The following is a 20,324-nucleotide window of genomic DNA, read 5'->3' as shown; positions in this document are numbered from 1 at the left end:
GTGAGGCCAACCTGGACTCCTCTGGGAGGACAGAGGCCCGGCATTCCCAAACAGACAGAGAAATAAGAGGCAGGTGGAGATTTGGATGGAAAATGAGTTTATTTCTTCCCCAAAAAAAAAAAAAAAAAAACCAAAACCAGAAGAGCAAAAACAGATCCCTAAAATAAACAAATATACTGCTGTAACATGAAAGCCTGCGGGTTCTGTGAGGGCTGCTTGCCTTTACATCCATATACTTCTGCTTAAATAAATAGAAAATAAATGTACAGGTGGGGGGGGGGGGGCGTGGTGGAGGATTTGACGAAGGTCCACCAGAACTGTCCGTGTTTGTCTGGCGTTTAACGTTTTAACGCTAATATCTGCGTGGGGAGAAAAAAACAAACAAAACATCGGTCCAAATGAAATCGTCCTCGTTATTTACAGAACAGTGACGCAGCAGTCGGACGGTCGCCGGGACGACGCAACAGAACGTGCACAGAAGACGAAAAACGACGGGACTTCGCTCCGCGGGGGCGCCTGCCACGCGCACCGGTGACCAAAAGGTGGCGCCATGACAGCAGAGGAGGGCAGCTCTGCCCGGCGGGGGCGGAATCTGTAAGATCTGATTGTCTTCATCACCACAATTCGCCAAACGGGGGCAATTGTGCTTTCTCGGAAGGGGCGTGGCCTCGGAGGGGGCGTGGCTACCGGCACCGTCCCCTCGCAGGCTCATGCTACAACGGCGCTAGCAGCTTTCAGAGCCCACAAAAGCGTTAAAGAAAACGGTGATTGCTGGCTGGAACCATGGTAACGCAGAGACAGGAAGCCCCTCCCTGATCCATGGGGACGCTTTGAGGGTCGGACACAGACGGACGGGTCGAACAGTCAGAACCCCACAGGAGTAGAAACAGAATCGGGGTTGATCCACTTCCAGGCCGGCAGGCGCTGATCCCGATGTTCAAAGTGACGCTAAGCTAGCTTGAAATCAGGTGCCGGAGTCTGAGAGGAGAAGAAGAAGGGGCGCAGAGCTGGGAGGGGTTTATCTCGACGGTGGTTTCGTTTCCAGGGCGACGACGCCAGGAATTCCGGCCGATGACATCAGACCTGAAACCAGAGCGGGAGGATCCCGGCTGTCCTGAACCCCTGAACAACAGCGAGCCGACTGTCAACGCGCTCATTTGTGCTGACCGACTGCGCTAGCATGTGCGCTGGCTAATGCTTATTTACAGACCCGGGCGGGCGGTCGCTTTGATTTTAGCTGACATCATAACGGGAGGATGACGATGGCCCGCCGAGCGCTAACGGCGAGAAGAGCGAGCGCGATACAGGAAAAAACAAACGTCCCGTCAACAGCTGAGGGACGGACATCAAAGGGGATAGCCGAGGCTACTAGAGCTAGCGGAGGTGAAACTTCAATAGCGGGACGCTAAGCTAACACAAGACTGACGAGAAGCATCAGAGCAATATCGATCCAACAGTGACGGGGGGGAGCAGACGATCTAAACAGAAACTGGTTACAATTCTTTTTTTTCCTTTTTTATTTTTTAACGTATCTACACAGCGAGAGGACGAATCGGACTGAAAAGGAAATGTGGGAAGGCGGAAGCGTGGACGACTCACAGACGGGGACGGGGTTTATAAAATGTCTCGTCGTTAGCACGTTAGCCTCTCACTGGACTCCCTGAACTATTCTACCAAGGCAGCAGAGTCGCTTCAGTGCAAACGTTTGGCGTTTTCGTACAAAACAGCAAATGTGGCATATTTACGTTAAAGTCGCCCACTGGAATTTTGGCTCAGACTTCGTCCCTCGGGAATAGCCCTCAAAGCAAAACAAATGCTTCAATGTGCACGTACAAAAGCGCCAGAGTCACACTTTGCTGAGCAGCCGTGACCTCTGACCCGGGTCACGTGGGAGTCCCCCGGGTGACCCGAGAGCCGGGGAACGAAGCTGACTGGCGTCGTTTGGCCGTGGGGGGGGGGGGGGGACTCGCTTGGATTCAGTGCAATTAAAAGTGAATTCTGCTGGACTCGGAGGCTAGCCCGGCGCGGGATTTGATCTGCTAACGGGGGCGGTTATTACTGCTGACTTTAGGGTTAACCTTTGACCTCAGTGGGGCTGGTGGGCGGATGAAGCCAACAGGGGCAGGTACACACAGGTTAGCTGCACACAAGCAGGAAGCTAACAATGATGCTAATCAAAACTGCAGAGTTGGGTTTAATTTAGCTTCAGGTGAGTTTTCACCCCAGCGGTCAGAAACACCTGGAATAGCGACGGACGCCTTTAGCATCGTAACATGAGCTAATTTAACGCAACAGCCTGAATGGGTGGATAGCAGAGCTCCCAGCTAACAGCTGCACAGCTAGCGTCATCGTAGCCTCTGCACAGTTAGCGCCAGCCCCCCTGTGTGTCCGTAGCTTCAGAAGAAGAAAATAATGCACGATGAAGAAGGACGCGAGTTTCCAACCGTGAAGGGTTCAACCACCTGCCGCTCGACGCCCGCTAACACTCGGGCGAGGCTTAAAAAAATACAAAGACACTTGAGAAGATCGCTGTCGGAATCTCTCGCTCGCTTGGACCGATGCGGGGGGGGGCAGCGGGATGGGGGGGGGGGGGGGGTGACGACACGGGATTGTCTGAAACAACTGCACGCACGCAGGAAAGAAAGAGCCGCCCTCTCGATGCTAACGAGTTAGCGAGGGGACAAAATAGCACCAGTTTGAAATAAAGCTAATTCGGCTGCGGATGCCAGAGCGGGGGGGGGGTGGGGGGGCGCGTCCTTGGCCCCCTCCTGGTGGACTGAACCGTCCCTCGAGATTGAAACCACAAATTAGACAGAAAAAGAGCGAAACACACACACACACACACACAGAGTTGTTTCAGACAGGCCCGGCCCCCCCCGCCCCCCCCGGTCCTGTGTTTGGTCACCCTCCTCCATCTCTGCAGGAGCTCCTCTGGTGTCATTTTCTTCTGCTGCTGTTACTTTTGCCCCCCCCCCTCCTGACTGGATCACATAAACTGCATCTGCAAACAGAGAGAGGGGGGGGGGGGGGTTAGTCTGTACTTTACTGGAGGGGGGGGCACTGACCCCAGCAGCTGACCTGGGCTCCGGGCATCGGCGTGAACGGGTTGGTGGGTCTGAGGACGGGCTGGTTGTACATCAGGGGCTGGTGGGCCATCACCGGCACGCCGCCCATGTGACCCATCTGGGGGGGGACCTGGGGGGGGAGGGGGGAGGATTTAGAGCCGCTCAGACAGGTGTGGCTACGCTTGCTGCCCCGACTCACCATTCCGTACACAGGCACTTGTGGTGTGTTGATGGGGAAAGCCATGGGGGCGGGAGCCTGGAGGGAGAGCAGGGAAATCTCAGCGCACGTGGGATCGTCCGAGGGTGCACGGCGGCGGGAACGGGCGCTACCGTCGCACTTAGCTTCACCTCGTCACGCTAACGTGACGGCTGATCACCGGGTCCTCTGAGTAATTACTGGCTCTTTGATCCAGGGACAGATTCCATCATCAAAGAGACACGAACGGGAGGCGGAGCCTCATCGGGGGCTTCTGACGCTAGCGCTAGCCTTTAATGGTCTCACTGAAGACCACAGGTGAACGGCTTTAGGAGCTCTGGTGATCAAAACCGTCGACGCCGGCAACAGTGTCAGACGGGGGCGTCGCCGATACACCTTCACCCCCCCCCCACCCCTCATTTCTGCCCCTCCTCCACCCCCGATTAGCATCGCGCTAGCAGCAGAAACCCCATTAGCTCTCGTGGTGAGAACGAGGTCCAACAGTTTCAAGTGTCAAAACATGCGAGTTTGTCAGGGTTCAGAGGAAAAAGTTGGGAGGAGGAGAAGAAGGAGAAGGAGGAGGAGAAGGAGGAGAAGAAGAAGGAGGAGAAGAAGAAGGAGGAGAAGAAGGAGCGAGACTGAATAAGAACTAAACACTGAAGTACTTACATAACTAGCATAGAACATCCCATTCTGCATCAGGACGCAACAGGAAAAAGGTGAAGCAGAAAGGAGGGAGAGGGGGATGAAAACATGATGGGCGGAGGAGAAGGAGGCGAGGACACGGGTCAGGAGGTGGGACAGGGAGATAAATGTGGAGAAAACAGGAGAAGATGACAAAGCAAAAAAGGAGATAAAGACGGGAAGGAAGACGAGTGGATGACGGGGCAAAAAAGAGGAGGATGAATGGGAAGAGGAGAGGGGGGGAGAGAGAGGAGGGAGAGGAGGGAGAGAGGGGAGAGAGAGAGGGGAGAGAGGGGAGAGAGAGAGAGGGGAGAGAGAGAGAGGAGAGGGGGGAGAGAGAGGGGAGAAGAGGGAGAGAGGGGAGAGAGGGGGAGAGAGGGGAGAGAGGGGAGAGAGAGAGAGAGGAGAGAGGGGAGAGAGAGGAGAGAGGGGGAGAGAGGGGAGGAGAGAGAGAGAGAGAGAGGGGAGAGAGAGGGGAGAAGAGGGAGAGAGAGAGGGGAGAGAGGGGGAGAGAGGGGAGAGAGAGAGGGGAGAGAGAGGGGAGAAGAGGGAGAGAGGGGAGAGGGGGGGAGAGGGGGGAGAGAGAGAGAGAGAGAGGGGAGAGAGAGAGAGAGGGGGAGAGAGAGAGGGGAGGAGAGAGAGAGAGGGGAGAGAAGAGGGAGAGAGAGAGGGGAGAGAGGAGAGGGGAGAGAGAGGGGAAGAAGAGGGAGAGAGGGGAGAGAGAGGGGAGAGAGAGAGGGGAGAAGAGGGAGAGAGAGGGGAGAGAGAGGGGGAGAGAGGGGAGAGAGAGAGAGGGGAGAGAGGGGAGAAGAGGGAGAGAGAGGAGAGAGGGGAGAGAGAGAGAATGATGGAGGGATGCAGATATTTGAGGGGGACAAAGAGGAAGAGGAGGTTAGTGGCAGTTTGTCCTCGTCAGCCAGGAAACGCTGGACAGAGATCAGGAGGACAATCAGCAGCTGGCGACACACACACACACAGGGACACACACACACACACACAGGGACACACACACACACACACACACAGGGACACACACCACACACACACACACACACACAGGGACACACACACACACAGGGACACACACACACAGGGACACACACGCACACACACAGGGACACACACGCACACACACAGGGACACACACACACACACACACACACACACAGGGACACACACACAGGGACAGACACACACACACAGGGACATACACACACAGGGACACACACACACACGGATACACACACACACACAAGCACAATTTATGCTAACGTTGCTCCTCTAAACCAGGAAGTCCTGGTGTGACGATGAACTCGAGGGCTCATTTTCCTGCAGGTGTCCAGGTTTTCCTGGTGAACGGGTCCCTCCCAGCGTCCCACCTCCACCAGGAAGACTGAAGCAGCCAAACAGGAAGCAGCGTCCAGCCCTTTCAAGCTAATCCACGCTGCAGTTTGATGAATAATTTCTGGCCTTATGTAACGCCGGCGGCGCGTTGTGGTCCGCTCACCACGTGCTGCAGCGGCATGGGCTGCGGGGCCATGGGGGCGGGGCTCCACTGCGTGGTCGACATGGTCTTGTTCTGCCAGTTCTGCCCCCCCGTCAGCTTCTTCTCCCCGGGCTGGCTCCAGTGCATCTCCGGCCTGAGAGCATTCAGCTACAGGTTAGCGGGGCTGGAATGACCTCAGACTTTAGCATCAGTAGCATCAGCAGCTAACGTCCCGTCCACGGTGGCGGGTTCCTGAAGGAACGCCACGTGAAGGCACTCACTTCTTGGCCGGGGCCCCGCCGAACTGCAGATCTGAGGAGGGACGGAAGCAGAGAGGAGGTGAGACGGGAGGGTTCTGATCCATTTGCACGTGTCTGCGCCGATCCCGGCGGCTCGGAGGACACTCACTGCCCACGAGGTTGGCCAGAGACGAGTCCAGGTCGTTGGCCAGCAGCTTCCCTCCGGGGTGGACGGCCACCTGAGGGGGAGGGGGCGCGGGGTGGGTGGGCAGCGTGGGCTTCAGCAGGTCGCTGAGGGCGTCAAAACCTGCCGGAGACGGGAACACGGACACGTCTCGTGACTGGACTCGCTCAGAGCGGCGCCGCCATGCTGCCGCTAATCGTTAGCGTGTGTGTGTGTGTGTGTGAGCGAATATCCGGGTTGACCAATGACTTTTACATGGTTGACTCGACTCCACTGGTTCTGTGGAGGTTCCTGGTTCACTGGACCAGGAGGTGAACGGGAAGAATGAAAACAAAAGGCAGCTGATGTTGGGAAAAACGGGAGGAATAATATTTAGTTAGGAAGCGGCACTCCGGTCTGACAGCGCTGCTGACGCCAGACTTTCAGAGTGCGCGTTTCCTGCTAGCTTAGCAGACGAAGACGGGTAAAAAAAAAAAAAAAAAAGAGGAAAGTTTGGGAGGAATAAAGTGCACGGTGGCACTTTTGGATCTTCTGGTGCGTTTCTGTTGTTACGGCAACAAAACGCCGGAGCGTCGTGGGCGATCCTTCTTGTTTCTTTAAGCTGAAAAGCTCCGAGAGGGAGAAACTGAGGGAGCAGAAATAAAATGAAAAACAAAGGCAGCACACACACACACACACACACACACACACACACACACACACACACACACACACACACACACACACACACAGCAGAATAATGCTATCAGCGTTAGCGCTGAGGATCCGACAGCCAAAAGAGTTCCAGATCAAATGGAGGGGAGGAAAATCCGTGTCTGCTGTTAATGGGAGGGAATAATCTGCTACTGGTGCTGAAGGGAACTCAACACGCCGGATTATCTGGGACACGGCGACGCCGATGACCCCTGAACTCAAACCCTGCGTAGGCGAACGCAAAGATGAGAGGAAGGAAATGGAGAAACATTTGGGGGGGGGGGGGATTGCTGGGTGATTGTGTGCTGAGGTGTGATGGGAGAGAACGAGAGGGAGGGAGGAGGGGGGAGGAAAAGGTGTGAACAACAAACCATGCGGGGGGGGGGGGGGTGACAGACAACGTGCAAATAGAGACACTCGGTTACCGACGGCGACAGAGAAACAAGACCGAGCGGAGGGGAGCAGACTTCCAACCACTCTGCAGAGAAAACCCCCCCGAAGGAGGAGCAGGTTAGGGAGGAGAAGCCGGATCAGTCGACTTTCCAGACGCCGACGTTTAAAGGAAGCGGGAATCGTAAAAGTGAGCGGACGGGCGGGAAGTTTGAGGAAAGTGGACTGATCCCAGCAGGAGTCAGGCTGTTAAGAGCGGAGAGGCCGGAGTTTGTTAGTTTAGTCCCAGCAGCGACGTCTCCGGCTTTACCGGCTGCAGGCTGGACGCCGTTGGCAGTGGGCGTGGCTTTATTCCCAAAGACGGCATCGAAATCTAGGCTCATGGCTGCGGGGGTCTGCTGCAGCGCCGGGCTCTCCATTCCTGAGGAACACACCACTCGTTAATCACACCCTCCCTGAAGCGCCGCGCCGCCAACGCCGGATCAGGAGCGCGCACGTTCGCCACCTCCCCTGCTGCCGCAGCTGTTGCTTAGTAACTTCAGTTTCTGTCGGGAATGTCGGACTTTCAGGGAAGAGCCTGCCACGCGCGTTTCTCCAGTTTTACAGTCCTTGTGAGGACCAGGAAGCAGGGATTGGGGGGGGGGGGGGGGGGCTGTCCCTGAACCCTGTGGAGCGTTCCGACACCTTTAAATTCCTACTGGGATGTTGCCAAGGCTCAACTTTCCCTAATTATATCAGGAGCAGAAGGATCGATCCTCTCACACAGGATACGAGAGGCGCTGACACGGATGAGGCGGCGGCGCTGACACGGATGAGGCGGCGGCCCCGCCGCGGCGTTCCGTCCCGATGGAAGCTACGGTGTCTAATTCATTAGCCGCTGGTGATTCCAGATAAGGCCAGATTAACTGTGCCGCTCGCCGGCCCGAGCAGGAAGAGTCGCTCCCTCCCGGTGGAGCGGAATCACGCTGCCGCCCCTCCCATTCGCCCCCCCCCCCCCCCCGACCGGGCCGCTTCACAGATGGCGGCGGCGTAATCAGATTGTTTTAATGTTGGGCGAAGCGACCGTCGGACATCTGAGCACATCGGCGGCTCCGGCTGTGAAGCCAAAATCTTTCCAGTTTGGGATTAATCCGCCGTCACGGAGCCTGTGATGCGCCTCGCTAGCAGTTCTCAGATCTCTGCGCTACTGGCGATTAGCAGCCGCTCCGATGGCGTTGGAGGCACGACGGGCCGAGGGGAGCTAGCGCTGCTTTAGAAGTACGAGTTCTTTTAGGACCTGAGCAACTCTGCTTTATTTTCCCAAATTCCATTTTTCCCGTATTAGGACTTTGTTTACCCTTTATTACTAACAAGGCAATAATCGACCACGGAAGAGTTGCCTGGGAACCGTTCAGCTCTGTATTCAGGGGTTAGCGACAGATCTGAGGCGTGGGTAGCTTTAGCCATGCTAACGGTGCCGCCTCGTCCACACGGAAACAGCTTTTCGGTCAAATTCTGCGACATTCCGGGTTCAATTTAGCTTCCGTTTCAACTGGCCAATTCCGTGACCACCATAGCGCCCCCTAGAGGAGAAGCCAAGTCCCTGAGGGGGGTTCTCCTCGGCCCGTGTTGGTGCGTGAGTGACGGCGGGTGCGTACCTCCCCAGGCACTGTTGGCGGTGGAGATTGACGGGGTGCTCTGCACGGTGGGGATGAACGCCGGCTGCAGGTCAAACAGGTCACTGTTCAGGTTGGGAACGCTGGGGGAGACGGAGAGAGACGGCACAGATGAAGGCTGGGGGGCAACGACGGGGGCAGTAAGAGGCGACGGCGAGTACCTGTTGGCCGACAGCGAGTAGGGGAACAGCTCCGGGGTGTGAGCGATGTGGTTGTTGTTGGCGCTGTTCATGGCCTGACTGCTGGGGGAGGCGGAGGGGGGCGTCTGCATGCCGATCTCCTTCAGGCGCTGGTCCTGCGTGGCGCACAAACACACAAATAGCTCAGGGGGGGGTCAGGAAGACGGAGGTTAAACACTCGTTTAGCGCTGGAAACGAACACAATGCGTCCACATTTCAGGCTCCGTCACATCGGAATTAACCCCCACGTGGCTGGAAAACCCGGCAGACTTGATGTCAACGGCCGGGAAAAGGGGGAAAAAACTCGTCAAACCCGTTTAAATGATTGTGAACATCTGGCTCGAACCATCCGGGGTCGCCTGCACAGCGTCAGTAATCTTTACATTCCTCGGACAGCTGGCGAGGTCACATGACGGGATCATGTGACACCCCATCATCCGGCCGCATCCTTCCCACTGCATTTGTAGGTTTCATCCATCTTCGATTCCTTCTCGCTGCCGTCAGATTTATTCAGAATATATTTGGCTTGAACTCCGACGCCGTTTCTCTATCTGCTTTATTTGCACACCGGCAACCGTTTAAACGCCCTCCTCCACCTTTGAGGGAATTCGGGCCGAGCCGATTAATAGCCGGCGCCTCCTGCGGCGGGAGCCTCGGCCGGGCTGCGTCCTCCTTCATTGGTATTCTCGCGGCGTCGTGCCCGACAAATGGAAACCGCTGTTATTGTTTGGGCTGCAGCCCCAGCTGGACGCTGGTGAGAGCAGGAGGCTTCTGTGTGATGTGCTGCTGCCATATGGACGCCAGAGCGTGCAGACAGCTGGGCCGGTGTATCGGGACGACCCCAGCTCACCCCTGCCACCCCCCCTTCTTACTCTGTTACAGTCTCATTCGCTTTATCTCCAAGGAAACCCAGAGGTAATCAACGGAGCCTGGTAAACAAACAACGGCACAAAGGACAGAGTAGAATAAAATCTAACAGTCCTCGCGAAGAGAAAAACAAGAAAAGAATGTGTGAGGGCTCCTGAATGGGGAGCGTTGCATTACCAGCCTCATCCTGTGGGGGCGATGGTGAGACAAGATGACGCCAGAGGTGGATGTGCTGCTTAAAACAAACGCAGCCATCCAGTAAAGACGGTATTGTGAGGCTTCACGCGTCGACATTGGACTAAAAAGGGCCTCCAGACACAAAGTGCTGCTAATCTGCGAGTGTACGCACGGATCAGCGAGGCTCGCACAGACGCTGGCGACAGCATTTAGAAACGTTGTGGCTCATTTCTGCCAGGATTCTCGCACGCTTTACACCAGACCGGGCACGTGTGCGCCCGCCGCGGAGCCGCTTCTGCTCCCACTCAATTACAGAGTGCTGTAAGACGGGACTCCCCAGGGCCGGAGCGGGAAATGTCAACACGTTTTACACTTGACTTTTCCATCGCTCGGCTCTTCGCTGACTCGGCTTTTGTCCTCGGATGGAGAATCCGACTGAACAAACTCAAAGACCGGGGATGTTAGCACCTGCTCATGGTCTCCGAAATAAACGGGAATCCCTCGTGAATCCTGTTCTATGTAGGACCTTCTGTAGAGCTGCTTCAATCAAGAGTGGAGGGAAAATAGCGTGACTCTCTGACCTGGTACAGAGTTTCTGCGGCCGGTTTCAAAGAGGTTTAATAAATAAAGGAGCCGTCACCTTAAGAGCCTGGAGTCTGGCCTGCTCCTCTTCCAGAGCCTGCTGCTTCTCCTTCTCGTCCATCCTGCTGAAGGAAATGCCGGTGGAGGACAGAGAGTTGACGGCGCTGGACAGGGTGGACGCTCTGCAACGCACCGCACACGGTTCCCGTTAGTTTCCTTTTTGTACGGGCCTGGAAATCCAGGAGAACCTGGGGAGATTGAGGCACCTACTTGGTGTCTGCGTTCAGCTCCTTGGTCTTCTTGCCCTCCAAGGATGCCAGGTGCTGCTCCAAAGCCTCCAGGAGGCTGCTGGGGGCCTGGACCAGGCAAGACAAAGGAACCCAGTAATTGATTCATAATTTCAGCAGAGATTTCTTTTATGTTGGAAAGTCTCCTGCCCACACAGACGCATGCAGAGTTAGTTGCTCTCACAGGAAGGTAGCAGAGTACATCAGGCTCCAAGAATAGCCATGGCAACATGCAGAAAGCCCCCGGTGTTAGCATACCCGGTAGAGAGAGAACAAAGGAGGAGGCTGAAGAACAAAGTGGAGGGAAAGGTGGAGGGGTCCTGCTACCTCTAGTCTACACGAGAAGAATGTGATCGTTTGTGTCCTTTCTTTTATTTTCCCATTTGTTCTGCTTATCTCCGCCGGTCCCTCCGGACACAAAAGAAACGTCTAATTCCACCCGAGGATTATGCTTAACCTCCAAGCTAATGCATTTCCCAACACAGATAGATTTCACTTTCTCTCAGATTTATTTGCTGCGAGGTGACACAGTAGAAGGCAGCTGGCCTCCAAAGGTCCAGATGGGTGGGTCTGTGAGCCCGTTACCGGGGGATTGTTGCTAGCCTAATGCAGGAAAACACAACTCGGCTGCGAGTTCAGGTTCGGCATTGCACAACGCCGCCTTCGCTGCTCGTTAGGTACCTCATTATCGCTCCGAAACCGCAGGAGCAAAGTCAGAAACGCAGCTGTGTGGCGCATAATCAGTTGTTGCCTCGATGCGCGGCAACATTAGCAGGTTTGTGGGGGGGGGGGGGGGTGTCTCGCCTGCCCTTCCATCCACCAGAAGCAGAGGTATTAACTTCTGATCTCCCTTCACTGGCTGCCCAGACTGCTGAGTCCTGCCAGACTGTTGCAGCAACAAGAAAGGACAATCTGTAACTGTCAGACGGCCTCGTGTGTGCACAGTCAATATTGACTCCGACACCCTCCACGCCGTTTTGATTAAAACCGCCATCAGCGGAAGCCCATTCCTCCTTCCTCCTCCCTCCACGGGTAACCGAATCACACCCTCGCCGACACACAGGCAACGCCTACGGAGGGAAGGGGGGGGGGGGGGGGGGGGGGGGGGGGGGTGAGCCGGTCCAAACTTGGCACGGCGAGCATGCAGGCGGGGATGGCGGGGCGGATGGGCGATGCCTCATTTTCTATTCATGAGGTTTGGTGGCCTTTTGATTGTCGAGCCAGACCTGTGCGAGCGTTTGTGAGCGAACACACCCCGAGCTAACGCGCTCGCAAATTCTTCCACACCGAGATGAAGAACCATGCGTGCCCGCGAGCGTGCGCGGTGTGTAGTCTCAGACGTGCACGCGGTGTTCATGCAGGGGGTTAAATGAGCCCAGGGGAGGAGGGGGGAGCATTACAAGTAAGGAACCCGGCACCTACAATGTAAGATCCTTTTGTTTTCTGTGACAAACAAGAGGGGAAAGAGTCTATTTAACGGCAACAAGCTGTTTCTCAGGGATGCATGTCACACTGTGCTGAGGCTGGAAACAGCTTGTCTCTACGCTGCTTTGTATTTTCACCGCGTTCGCTACGCTGAAGAATAATTAAAAACCGCATGCATCGTTATTAATCACGCTGGAAACTTTGGACAGCGTTGTAAATGTTTCTTTTTTGTGGTGAGACTGCACGACTGCTGTTAAAGTGAAGGAGGAAATGACAGGGTCTTAGTCGGCTGCGTTGCTACGGTTACCTGTAACAAAAGACGCATACAAAAGCACTCTTTAGAAAAGCCTTGTTCAAAACTACCTAACCTCTTTGAAAAGTTGCATTCGATGACTGATTAGCGGTTAAAAAAACTGATTTGTGGGGAGGTTTGGGGCAAAAAATGTGCACTAAAGTCTCCAAGTATAAAATATTTTCCCATCTAAAGCACGAGTTTGTGTTTTGAATGAGATGCTCATTATCCAACTCATCATTAATATGGAAATTTAGTCCGCTGATGGTCAAATTATTCAAACATTAGCGCAGGAAAAAGTGGTCTAAAGTTGCATCGATGGCTAAAGATGCTAGTCATTAGCAGCGCCGCGGTGTTTTATGGGCAGGAAGATTAACCCGCCCCACAATGAAGCATTCGTTCTAGTAAAGCCCCATCCAAAGTCCTGGTCAGGATCGATCATCAGTATCGCAGATCTAATTTAGCAAGCACGGGCTTTAGCTAATTGCTCCCAGTCGTTAAAGCCTTCAAATCCTCATGGTAAAACCTACGCTGTGTGTTTCAACTGTAAAAAGATGAACCAGAGAGGTGAGCGCGCCTCGGGATCAGGTCAGAGATGGTCTGTTTGAAATTAAAATGAGCAGGAGGAGACAGAATAAGTGAACGATGGCTAAACACGCGTATATATGCGGTAGAAATGAGCTGTGAGGTGGGAGCACAGCAAAGAAAACATGTGTGGTGTTAATGGAAAGACAGGAATGGCGTGAGAGTAGAAGCAGCAGAGTCGGACAGGTGAGGAGAAGAAGTGGAAGGTGAGATGTACACTGACCTGTGAGAGATCTGGGATGTCACCCTGATCTATTCCGACTTGCTGTGGTCATTAAAGAAAAATCAAGAAAATTGGAAAAAACAAAATAAAAAAGGGGGGGGGGCAGATGGGGGAGAGAAAAATAAGAAAATGTGTAAAAAAATGAAAAAGAAACAGGGGAATCGTTACTTCATGCAGTGGCAGCAACAACATAAACAGAAATAAACAGTGAAACGTTTCTGCCCCGTGTGGGTGACAGCAATGATCAAACAGTGACGAGTTGACTGATGAGGGACCGCTGTCATGGCGACAACACTGAGGAGGACATTTAAACTGACGCGTCAAACCATTAAGAATGGAATCCCCCAGTGGGACGGACGAGTGTGTGGAAGATGAACATGAAGTCCTGAACAGAAAAATGGCAGCAAATCTGAAACAAGCACCTTCCACCGCGATAAAAGGAGCCAGCTGCAGCTTTTATTCCCACCCAAAAGTGATCATGAAACATCAGCCCACGGATGGGGGGGGGGGGGGGGGGGGGCACGGCGCGTGAGCCTCACGGGCCGAATGTGTGACACCCAACTGCTGCTGTTGCACCCACGTCTGACATGATTTTACAGTTCAAAAGGAGGGAAAAATAACCCAAAAAAGGCTGATGAATTGATTTTGGGCAGCTCATTTTCAAACGGGGGCGGTTCTGTTGATAAATAACAGAAGCAGGGAGTTCGATTCCTGCGTTATCTTCTCTGCCAGAGAGCCCCCGACGCTTTGTTTCTGAACAATACTCATCATAAAAAAGCCTAAACGGGACAGGTTGAATATTAGTCTTAAAACGACAAGAATTTAAGTGTAATTATTCATTTAATGTGGCTTTAATTAACCACCATTGTCTATAGATGCATCTTTTATTCATTTATTCTCTCCCAGGAGTGTGTGTGTGTGTGTGTGTGTGTGTGTGTGTGGGGGGGGGGGGGTGTAGGAGGGCCGCTCGGCTATCCGTCTCTGTCAGGAGAGGCGGGAGGAAAGCGGGACAAGAGAGGATTAGGATGGAACGGGGGAGAGGTAGCTAACGAAGCGTCTAACTACGTCCTCCATCTTTGGGGAGGGGGGGGGTAAAACTGTAGGGAACATCAACCCGAGCGGGCGATACATCATCTCGGCTTGCTTGGGGCTGGAAACCATCTTTACCTCGGCCACTTTGAGGAACTCCGACAACTTTGTCATCCTGTAAAGGAATTTCTTGTAGATGTCCAGCGCGTCCTTGCACTGGTTCTTCTTCATGTCAAAGTACTTCTCTGTGGAGACAGACCACAAGAACCCGTCAGCAGGTTGGGAAAAACAAAGCTGGGGAGGGGGGAAACGGATCAGGAGGCCGGCCGGCTGCCTGAGAACCAGGGAGTGCGTTACCCAGCAGGTTGATGACCCCTTCGTTGTACGCAGCAAACAGCCTGATGGAGTCTTTGAAGAGCAACATGAAGGCCGAGTTGATCACCCCGTTGGTCAGCTCGTTAGGGTTGGCCTGAGGAAGACAACGAGCTCTGGAGTTTCAATCATATTACCTCAATGCAGCGCTTCAAACATCCAAAAACAAACAAAAACAACGCATCTTTTATTCTACGAAACACCAGCAGCAGAGAACACGGAGAGAAAATGTCACTTTAGGCAGGAAAACCATCACACAGTCACACTCGCAAACACACACGGACGCATTCCAATGAGAAGTTCCAGCAGAATTTCTTTTCTATCAGACACATGAAATCCCTAAAACCAGCCCCCCTCTCCCCTGTCTCTCTCACACACACACACACACACACACACACACACACACACACACACACACACACACACACACACACACACACACACACACACACACACACAGGAGGAGTCAAATCATGTAAACTGTTGTTTCATCTCAATTTACATTTTAATTGGAATTTAAATCAACAACAGTACCTGGAAATCCAGCAGAGCGTCCAGCTGGGTCTGGATGATGGGCAGCGTCTTAATCAGCTTCTCCGTGTTCATGGTGCGCATCACGCCATCGATCCTGAGTGGACAGAGCACGCGGGCGCCATTACAGAGGCTTTCTGAGGGAAAAGCTTGCGAGAACATGTTGACACAGGAGGGGAAAACGGAGAAAATAACGGTCGTTCCAAAAGGTATAATTGTGCCATAATGGCTGTGTTGAGGTTGGGAGCAGACATTTTTTATTCACAGGATGGTTTTGCCAAGAAAACCTCCAGGAATAAAGCTGACATTTTCTTCCACGAAAGCCAGAAGCCGTTTAGTTCACCCAGCAGCGCACATTTGCGTCACATTGTCGAGCCCGACCTTGAAGCTGGAGCGTCCCTCCCTCAAATGGGCACTTTTGAAAGGGTTGTTTTTTGTGGCCCTCTAAGCGAGACGGCAGTTTTGGCCCTCTTACCCTCTCTTCATCTTGGTGAAATCCACAGCCACCAGTCGGTAGGACACGGCCTTCTCGTTCAGGTAGTAGCTGTACCTTCTGATGAAGGTGGACATGTCGTAACCTGCGGAAGAGGGGCTCCGTTTTACAGTCCTCCATGGACATTAGCATAAATCTCAGCTCCGTTGGGAAGGCGGCTCTCCTACCTTGCAGAGCTCCCTTATCCAGAAAGTTGTGCAGGTTGAACAGAGTGTTTCTGGAGGCCAGGTACTGGATGAAGCGCTGCAGAGAGCAGGGAGAAGAGGAGAAAGGCTTGGCGAGGAGTCGAGGAAGGAAGGAGGGAACAGAAATGGGTCACGTGTGTCGCGGTAAGACGCAGTATCTGAAGGAAAAAAGCCAGCCCCCGACCCAAAGACAGCAGAACTTTCCACTGAGTAAACTCACATTATCCATCTTAAGTGCACAGTCAACGGCCCGGAGCGCCGTCCCGTTAAAGGCCGCCCTATGAAGGCTCTCGCTCAGAAGCTCATCGCACAGATAAAGACGGCTAATGGTGATGGCGGACGCACATTACTCGCCGGCTTACGATGAAGAATGGCACGGCTGCCTCGGGGCCACGGCCCGTTTTAATCTGTCCGGATGTTTAAACGGTGCCGGTGAATCGTCTCCTCGCTTTGTCTCCATTTGAGCGCTGACGCAGGGATTTAAACGGCGCCTTCAGACCGCTCGGCCTGCTGCTCGACGCGGTTCGACATCGGCCATCTACCCGGCTTCAAGCGGAGCCGACCGTGTTTAAAGATTAGCCCCCCCCCCCCGGCGTCATTTATTAGGACTTTTTAAAAGAAGGAACCGGCGAGGGACAAACGGAGAGACGGAGTAGTCAGAAGGAAATTATTAACCTTTGAGGAGAGGCAGGAGATGCAACACAATATAATAAACGGGTCTGGAATGACCCCGTCAAAATGTTAATGAGATCAAATCGGAGGCTCAACTCGTCTCCTGAAAGTGCTGATTCACGCCATCGCTGGCATTTTCTTCCCAAAAAAGGCTCCAGAAGAAGCTGCCTGCTCATCGGAGGGACCTTTCCTGATCTTTTGCCCACTTCTCCCACCCAAACATGCTCGTGAAACCACCCCCGCCGGTACAGTAGGTGACACTCCACTATTCCATCCAGATGCAGCGTTTTAATGACAACCAGCGTCAGTTCATCAGCTCTTATGGCGCCTTCAAACGCTTCCATCCAAATTTAAAATCAATCTTCTGTCTGCTGCTAATTAATCCTGCAGAGACGAGACTCTTCCAGGCTCCCGACTCTTAGTTCCTGCTCCTTGTGGATTCGGCTTAAAATCTGAAAATGAGAAAGACTCCTCGGGCATTTGTCTAAACTTTCTTCTCTAAACTATTAATTACAGGGTGGATTTAACAGGATCAGGCAGCATGGCAGGAACAGGCAGCTGTGGAAAAATGTGGCCTAACCTGCTCCGTAACCCCAAGGTTTGGTCATCGTCCACCATTGTGGGAAGTCCAGGCCTCAGACTCCCCAACGGCATCTGCATGTCCAAAAGACTTGAAATGATCTGAGATTTGCCAGTTTGCCAATTCTCCGCCTGGCAGGCGACCAGCTTCGACTGGCTGTGTCGGAGCGCCCGAGAATGTGTGCGGTCGAGGGAGCAAGCAGGCTCGCGGGCGCTGGATAGCCTGATTTTATGTTTGTAGTGTGGGAAGAAAACTTTGCTGGAGCAGCCCGTGAGCTGGCTTTTAAACTCCCAGAGAGAGAAATCAGGCGGCCAGAACAGCAGCTCATGAACTTTAATGGTTGTGGAGGCACGGCAAGAGCAGCACTGGACAAAAGCTGGATTCAGTATTAACATGTAAACGCAGTTTTTTTAGAGCTACAGCTAGCATGCTAATAGAACTCACACAATCACTGTGATAGCTTAGCATGAAAGCCAAACTGAGCCAAACTGCCTCCTCAGTGGTACGATAAGACCCTTCCACTGTTAATAAATCTTTCCCCGCCCCTGCCCGTTCGCCATAAAAACTGCTGCACACATTTCAAAGAACCGCATGGGCACCACAGGGACTGGGCTGATGGGAAACCGCTTTCATTTTGGTGCAGTTCGGGAGAAAGAGGGGTGGGATGCGAGGGTGGCTCAACGCTGCAGTTTGTCCCCGACAGCTTTCAAAAGCAAACGGTTTTTCCATCCAGCTGGTTGTGAACATCTCAGAGATAAAATTAGGCTTCATTGTGTGTTGCAGTGTGGTCCAGAGGAAAATGGAGCAGCAGGGGGGGGGGGGGGTATGGCGCTCTTCTTGTGCAGAGACTTCCCCAGAAGTCCATCTGAGCGGAGTCTGTGGGTCCCCCGGAGCGTCCAAAAGGAAGGCGGGCGAAGAGAAACCACACGAATGCGTGGATACGGGAAACAAAAGGGAGGAATATATAGAACTGCGCACGAGAGGCTGAGAGAGACGCCGAGTCCTGGATTATTCAGCCGGGACAAAGATGCTTTTCACAGATTACGAGCCGACGGAGGAGACGGAGCAGATCTACAGAGGAAGCCGTCGATTCTGCCCTCAAAATTCCTGCGACGGTATCAGAAGACGCCATGTATAATTAACAGGTTTGGATCAGGGAGCCTTCACTCCGCGTTCTTGGCATCTTCCTTCCGATGCGCTGCAACGTCTGTGAGCTGGTGGTTTCCGTAGTAACTGAACACACCGCGGCTGCCTTGAGGTGTCTTTTCTCTCCCTCTTGATTGTTGAGGTTATTGTGAGGCTGGAGCTGAATCCTGATGTTTTAAACATCCGGTCTGGATTCTTTTTCCCGCCGAGGCGAACGAGCCCGTGTTTTTGAATAACGAGCGCACGAAAAGCGCTCCGACGGCCCGCTTCATCTGAATGATGCCGCCGATAAACAATTAAGCGAGACCCATAAATGAATTCAAATCAGACCTCAGGCTTCCCCCCAGATGCTCCCTCAGGTTTAATAATTCACCGAGAGGCTGGGCCGTGCTCGCTGTGCACACTGACCTCGGAATTTATTCATCTGGGCCAGAGCGAGCGCCGCCGAACAACAAACACCAGAGGAGACGGCTCTGCTGCCGTTGACCTGCAACCGCCACGTAAAGCAACGACTCTAAATAAAGCAGCTTCCTGAGCGAGGCCTTCGCGGGGAAACTTTGTTTGGGTCGCTCTCAAACGTTAAAAGAAATAAAATCTCCAAAAGCGACTGCGAAGCCGATGAAAGGTGATGACTCAGACGAGAGGCAAGAGTCGTGATCGGGCTGAATGGAAGCAGCTCTTACGCAAGCGTGCTGACACACACACACACGCACGCACGCACGCACGCACGCACGCACGCACGCACGCACGCACGCACACACCGAGTGGGATTCTCCCACAGTGCCGTTCCTCGCTCCTTGTCGTGCGATTGACCGCTGAATGCAGGATTAGCCACCGGTGAGAGGGGCTGGGAAGGACGGGATAAGAGTTGGGCCTTAAGCAGCGGTCGAGAGCGGCCGCGTCAGCGCGAGCCTCCAAGGTTAACGCCGCGTGGGCGCCGCGCCGCCAGCGGAGCGACTTCGGCGCCACGGCGATGCAGCTGACGCGAGTCGTCACAGAAACAGGTCGGCTGCTTAAAATGAGGTTTAGCATAAGAGCGGCTAAGCGGACATGGTTGCGACCTTTTCCCTCCTTCAATATCACAACCGGGAACCGGACAGAGGCAGGGAATCGCTCGCCGATTGGTCAACGTCCGTATTCCGCTCGATCCCGATTCCACCGGAGGCTAGACTCTGGAATGACGGGAGGATTTCATGTTTTTTCGAAAGATGTTATTTCTGCAGCGCAACAGAGCCGCTTCAAGGCTCAGTTGCGCCTCCTCACATGTAATAAAAGATGGCCTGGGTCTGGGGAGGGGCTTCAATTATAAATCACACACTCCTCTACCAGCAGACACACTAAATCAATATCCTGACTCCAAGACAAAGAAAAGAACCAAATAGCTACAGACACGCCTAACTGGGAGATTCTTCCTCAAGCTAGCAGCTGCTAACAAGTGTGTGGATGGCTGAGCCTGCTCGCGGCTGCACGCGCACACACAGACACACACTTTATATGTATCGATTACAAAGACACAGCAGATTTACGCAAGTTGGGAAAAACCTATCTGGCAGGAAGTGCATAAAAGAGGCAGGGAGAGTGACAGCTCCTCGTGGGAGTGTTGGCTTCATTTTAATAGGATGTTTGGAGATAAGCAGCAGTCTGGAACACACACAGCCTGCCTCCACACATCATCCTTATGTTCGCCACGCCAGCTGCTGACAGGGAGGGTGTGTGAGGGTGCATCTGGGCACTTGTGATTATCACAAGTGACCCCGGTTAGAGTCGGGGTGACCTCTGGCGTGCACAGATATCCTCCGTCCTTGCTTGAGTCAGCAGTTTTTTATCCTTTATCGCTTGTGTTTTTTCCCACCTTTCATTGCCTTCTCACTCGTTTTGAATCTCCCCCTTATCTCTCACACACATCCTTGTATTTCTATCTTTGTGAGGACTTACCCTAACCGTCCTAGCTAACCCGACCTGACCTTAAATCCATCCCAACCCTCAAAAAGCTCACTTGAATTTGTGCGAACTGGCCAAAATGTCTTCCCTTTGCTAGTAGAAGGACTATTTTGGTATGTAGCAAGTACAAGAACCTGGCGTGTGTATTTCTGCGTCTGTGTGCGTC

At 53.5% G+C, this 20,324-nt stretch overlaps 1 protein-coding gene across 8 annotated transcripts in view; it reads right to left on the bottom strand.

The window, feature by feature from the left end:
• Window positions 1-1,499: 1,499 nt before the first annotated feature.
• Window positions 1,500-20,324, bottom strand: part of si:ch211-200p22.4 (phosphatidylinositol-binding clathrin assembly protein) — a 28,419-nt gene continuing 9,594 nt past the window's right edge. For 2 of the 8 annotated variants that reach the window (XM_057028104.1, XM_057028097.1), the window contains 19 exons: window positions 15,802-15,877; window positions 15,617-15,719; window positions 15,145-15,238; window positions 14,596-14,707; window positions 14,377-14,483; window positions 13,210-13,251; window positions 12,107-12,127; window positions 10,668-10,753; window positions 10,456-10,579; window positions 8,754-8,887; window positions 8,575-8,675; window positions 7,248-7,358; window positions 5,840-5,977; window positions 5,713-5,743; window positions 5,453-5,585; window positions 3,931-3,954; window positions 3,265-3,321; window positions 3,079-3,195; window positions 1,500-3,001 (listed from right to left, as the gene is read on the bottom strand). In XM_057028104.1, coding sequence (XP_056884084.1) covers window positions 2,987-3,001; window positions 3,079-3,195; window positions 3,265-3,321; window positions 3,931-3,954; window positions 5,453-5,585; window positions 5,713-5,743; window positions 5,840-5,977; window positions 7,248-7,358; window positions 8,575-8,675; window positions 8,754-8,887; window positions 10,456-10,579; window positions 10,668-10,753; window positions 12,107-12,127; window positions 13,210-13,251; window positions 14,377-14,483; window positions 14,596-14,707; window positions 15,145-15,238; window positions 15,617-15,711 — 1,542 coding nt within the window. In that variant the 5' untranslated portion in view covers window positions 15,712-15,719; window positions 15,802-15,877 and the 3' untranslated portion in view covers window positions 1,500-2,986. The remainder of the gene's footprint in view (window positions 3,002-3,078; window positions 3,196-3,264; window positions 3,322-3,930; window positions 3,955-5,452; window positions 5,586-5,712; window positions 5,744-5,839; window positions 5,978-7,247; window positions 7,359-8,574; window positions 8,676-8,753; window positions 8,888-10,455; window positions 10,580-10,667; window positions 10,754-12,106; window positions 12,128-13,209; window positions 13,252-14,376; window positions 14,484-14,595; window positions 14,708-15,144; window positions 15,239-15,616; window positions 15,720-15,801; window positions 15,878-20,324) is intronic. The other 6 variants (XM_057028103.1, XM_057028100.1, XM_057028098.1 and 3 more) reach the window with 6 other exon arrangements.

The sequence above is a fragment of the Takifugu flavidus genome, chromosome 3, assembly GCF_003711565.1.
Source record: "Takifugu flavidus isolate HTHZ2018 chromosome 3, ASM371156v2, whole genome shotgun sequence".
Classification (NCBI taxonomy): domain Eukaryota; kingdom Metazoa; phylum Chordata; class Actinopteri; order Tetraodontiformes; family Tetraodontidae; genus Takifugu; species Takifugu flavidus.
The sequence above is the reverse complement of the archived record's forward strand: the minus strand, read 5'-3'. Positions and strand labels throughout refer to the sequence as shown.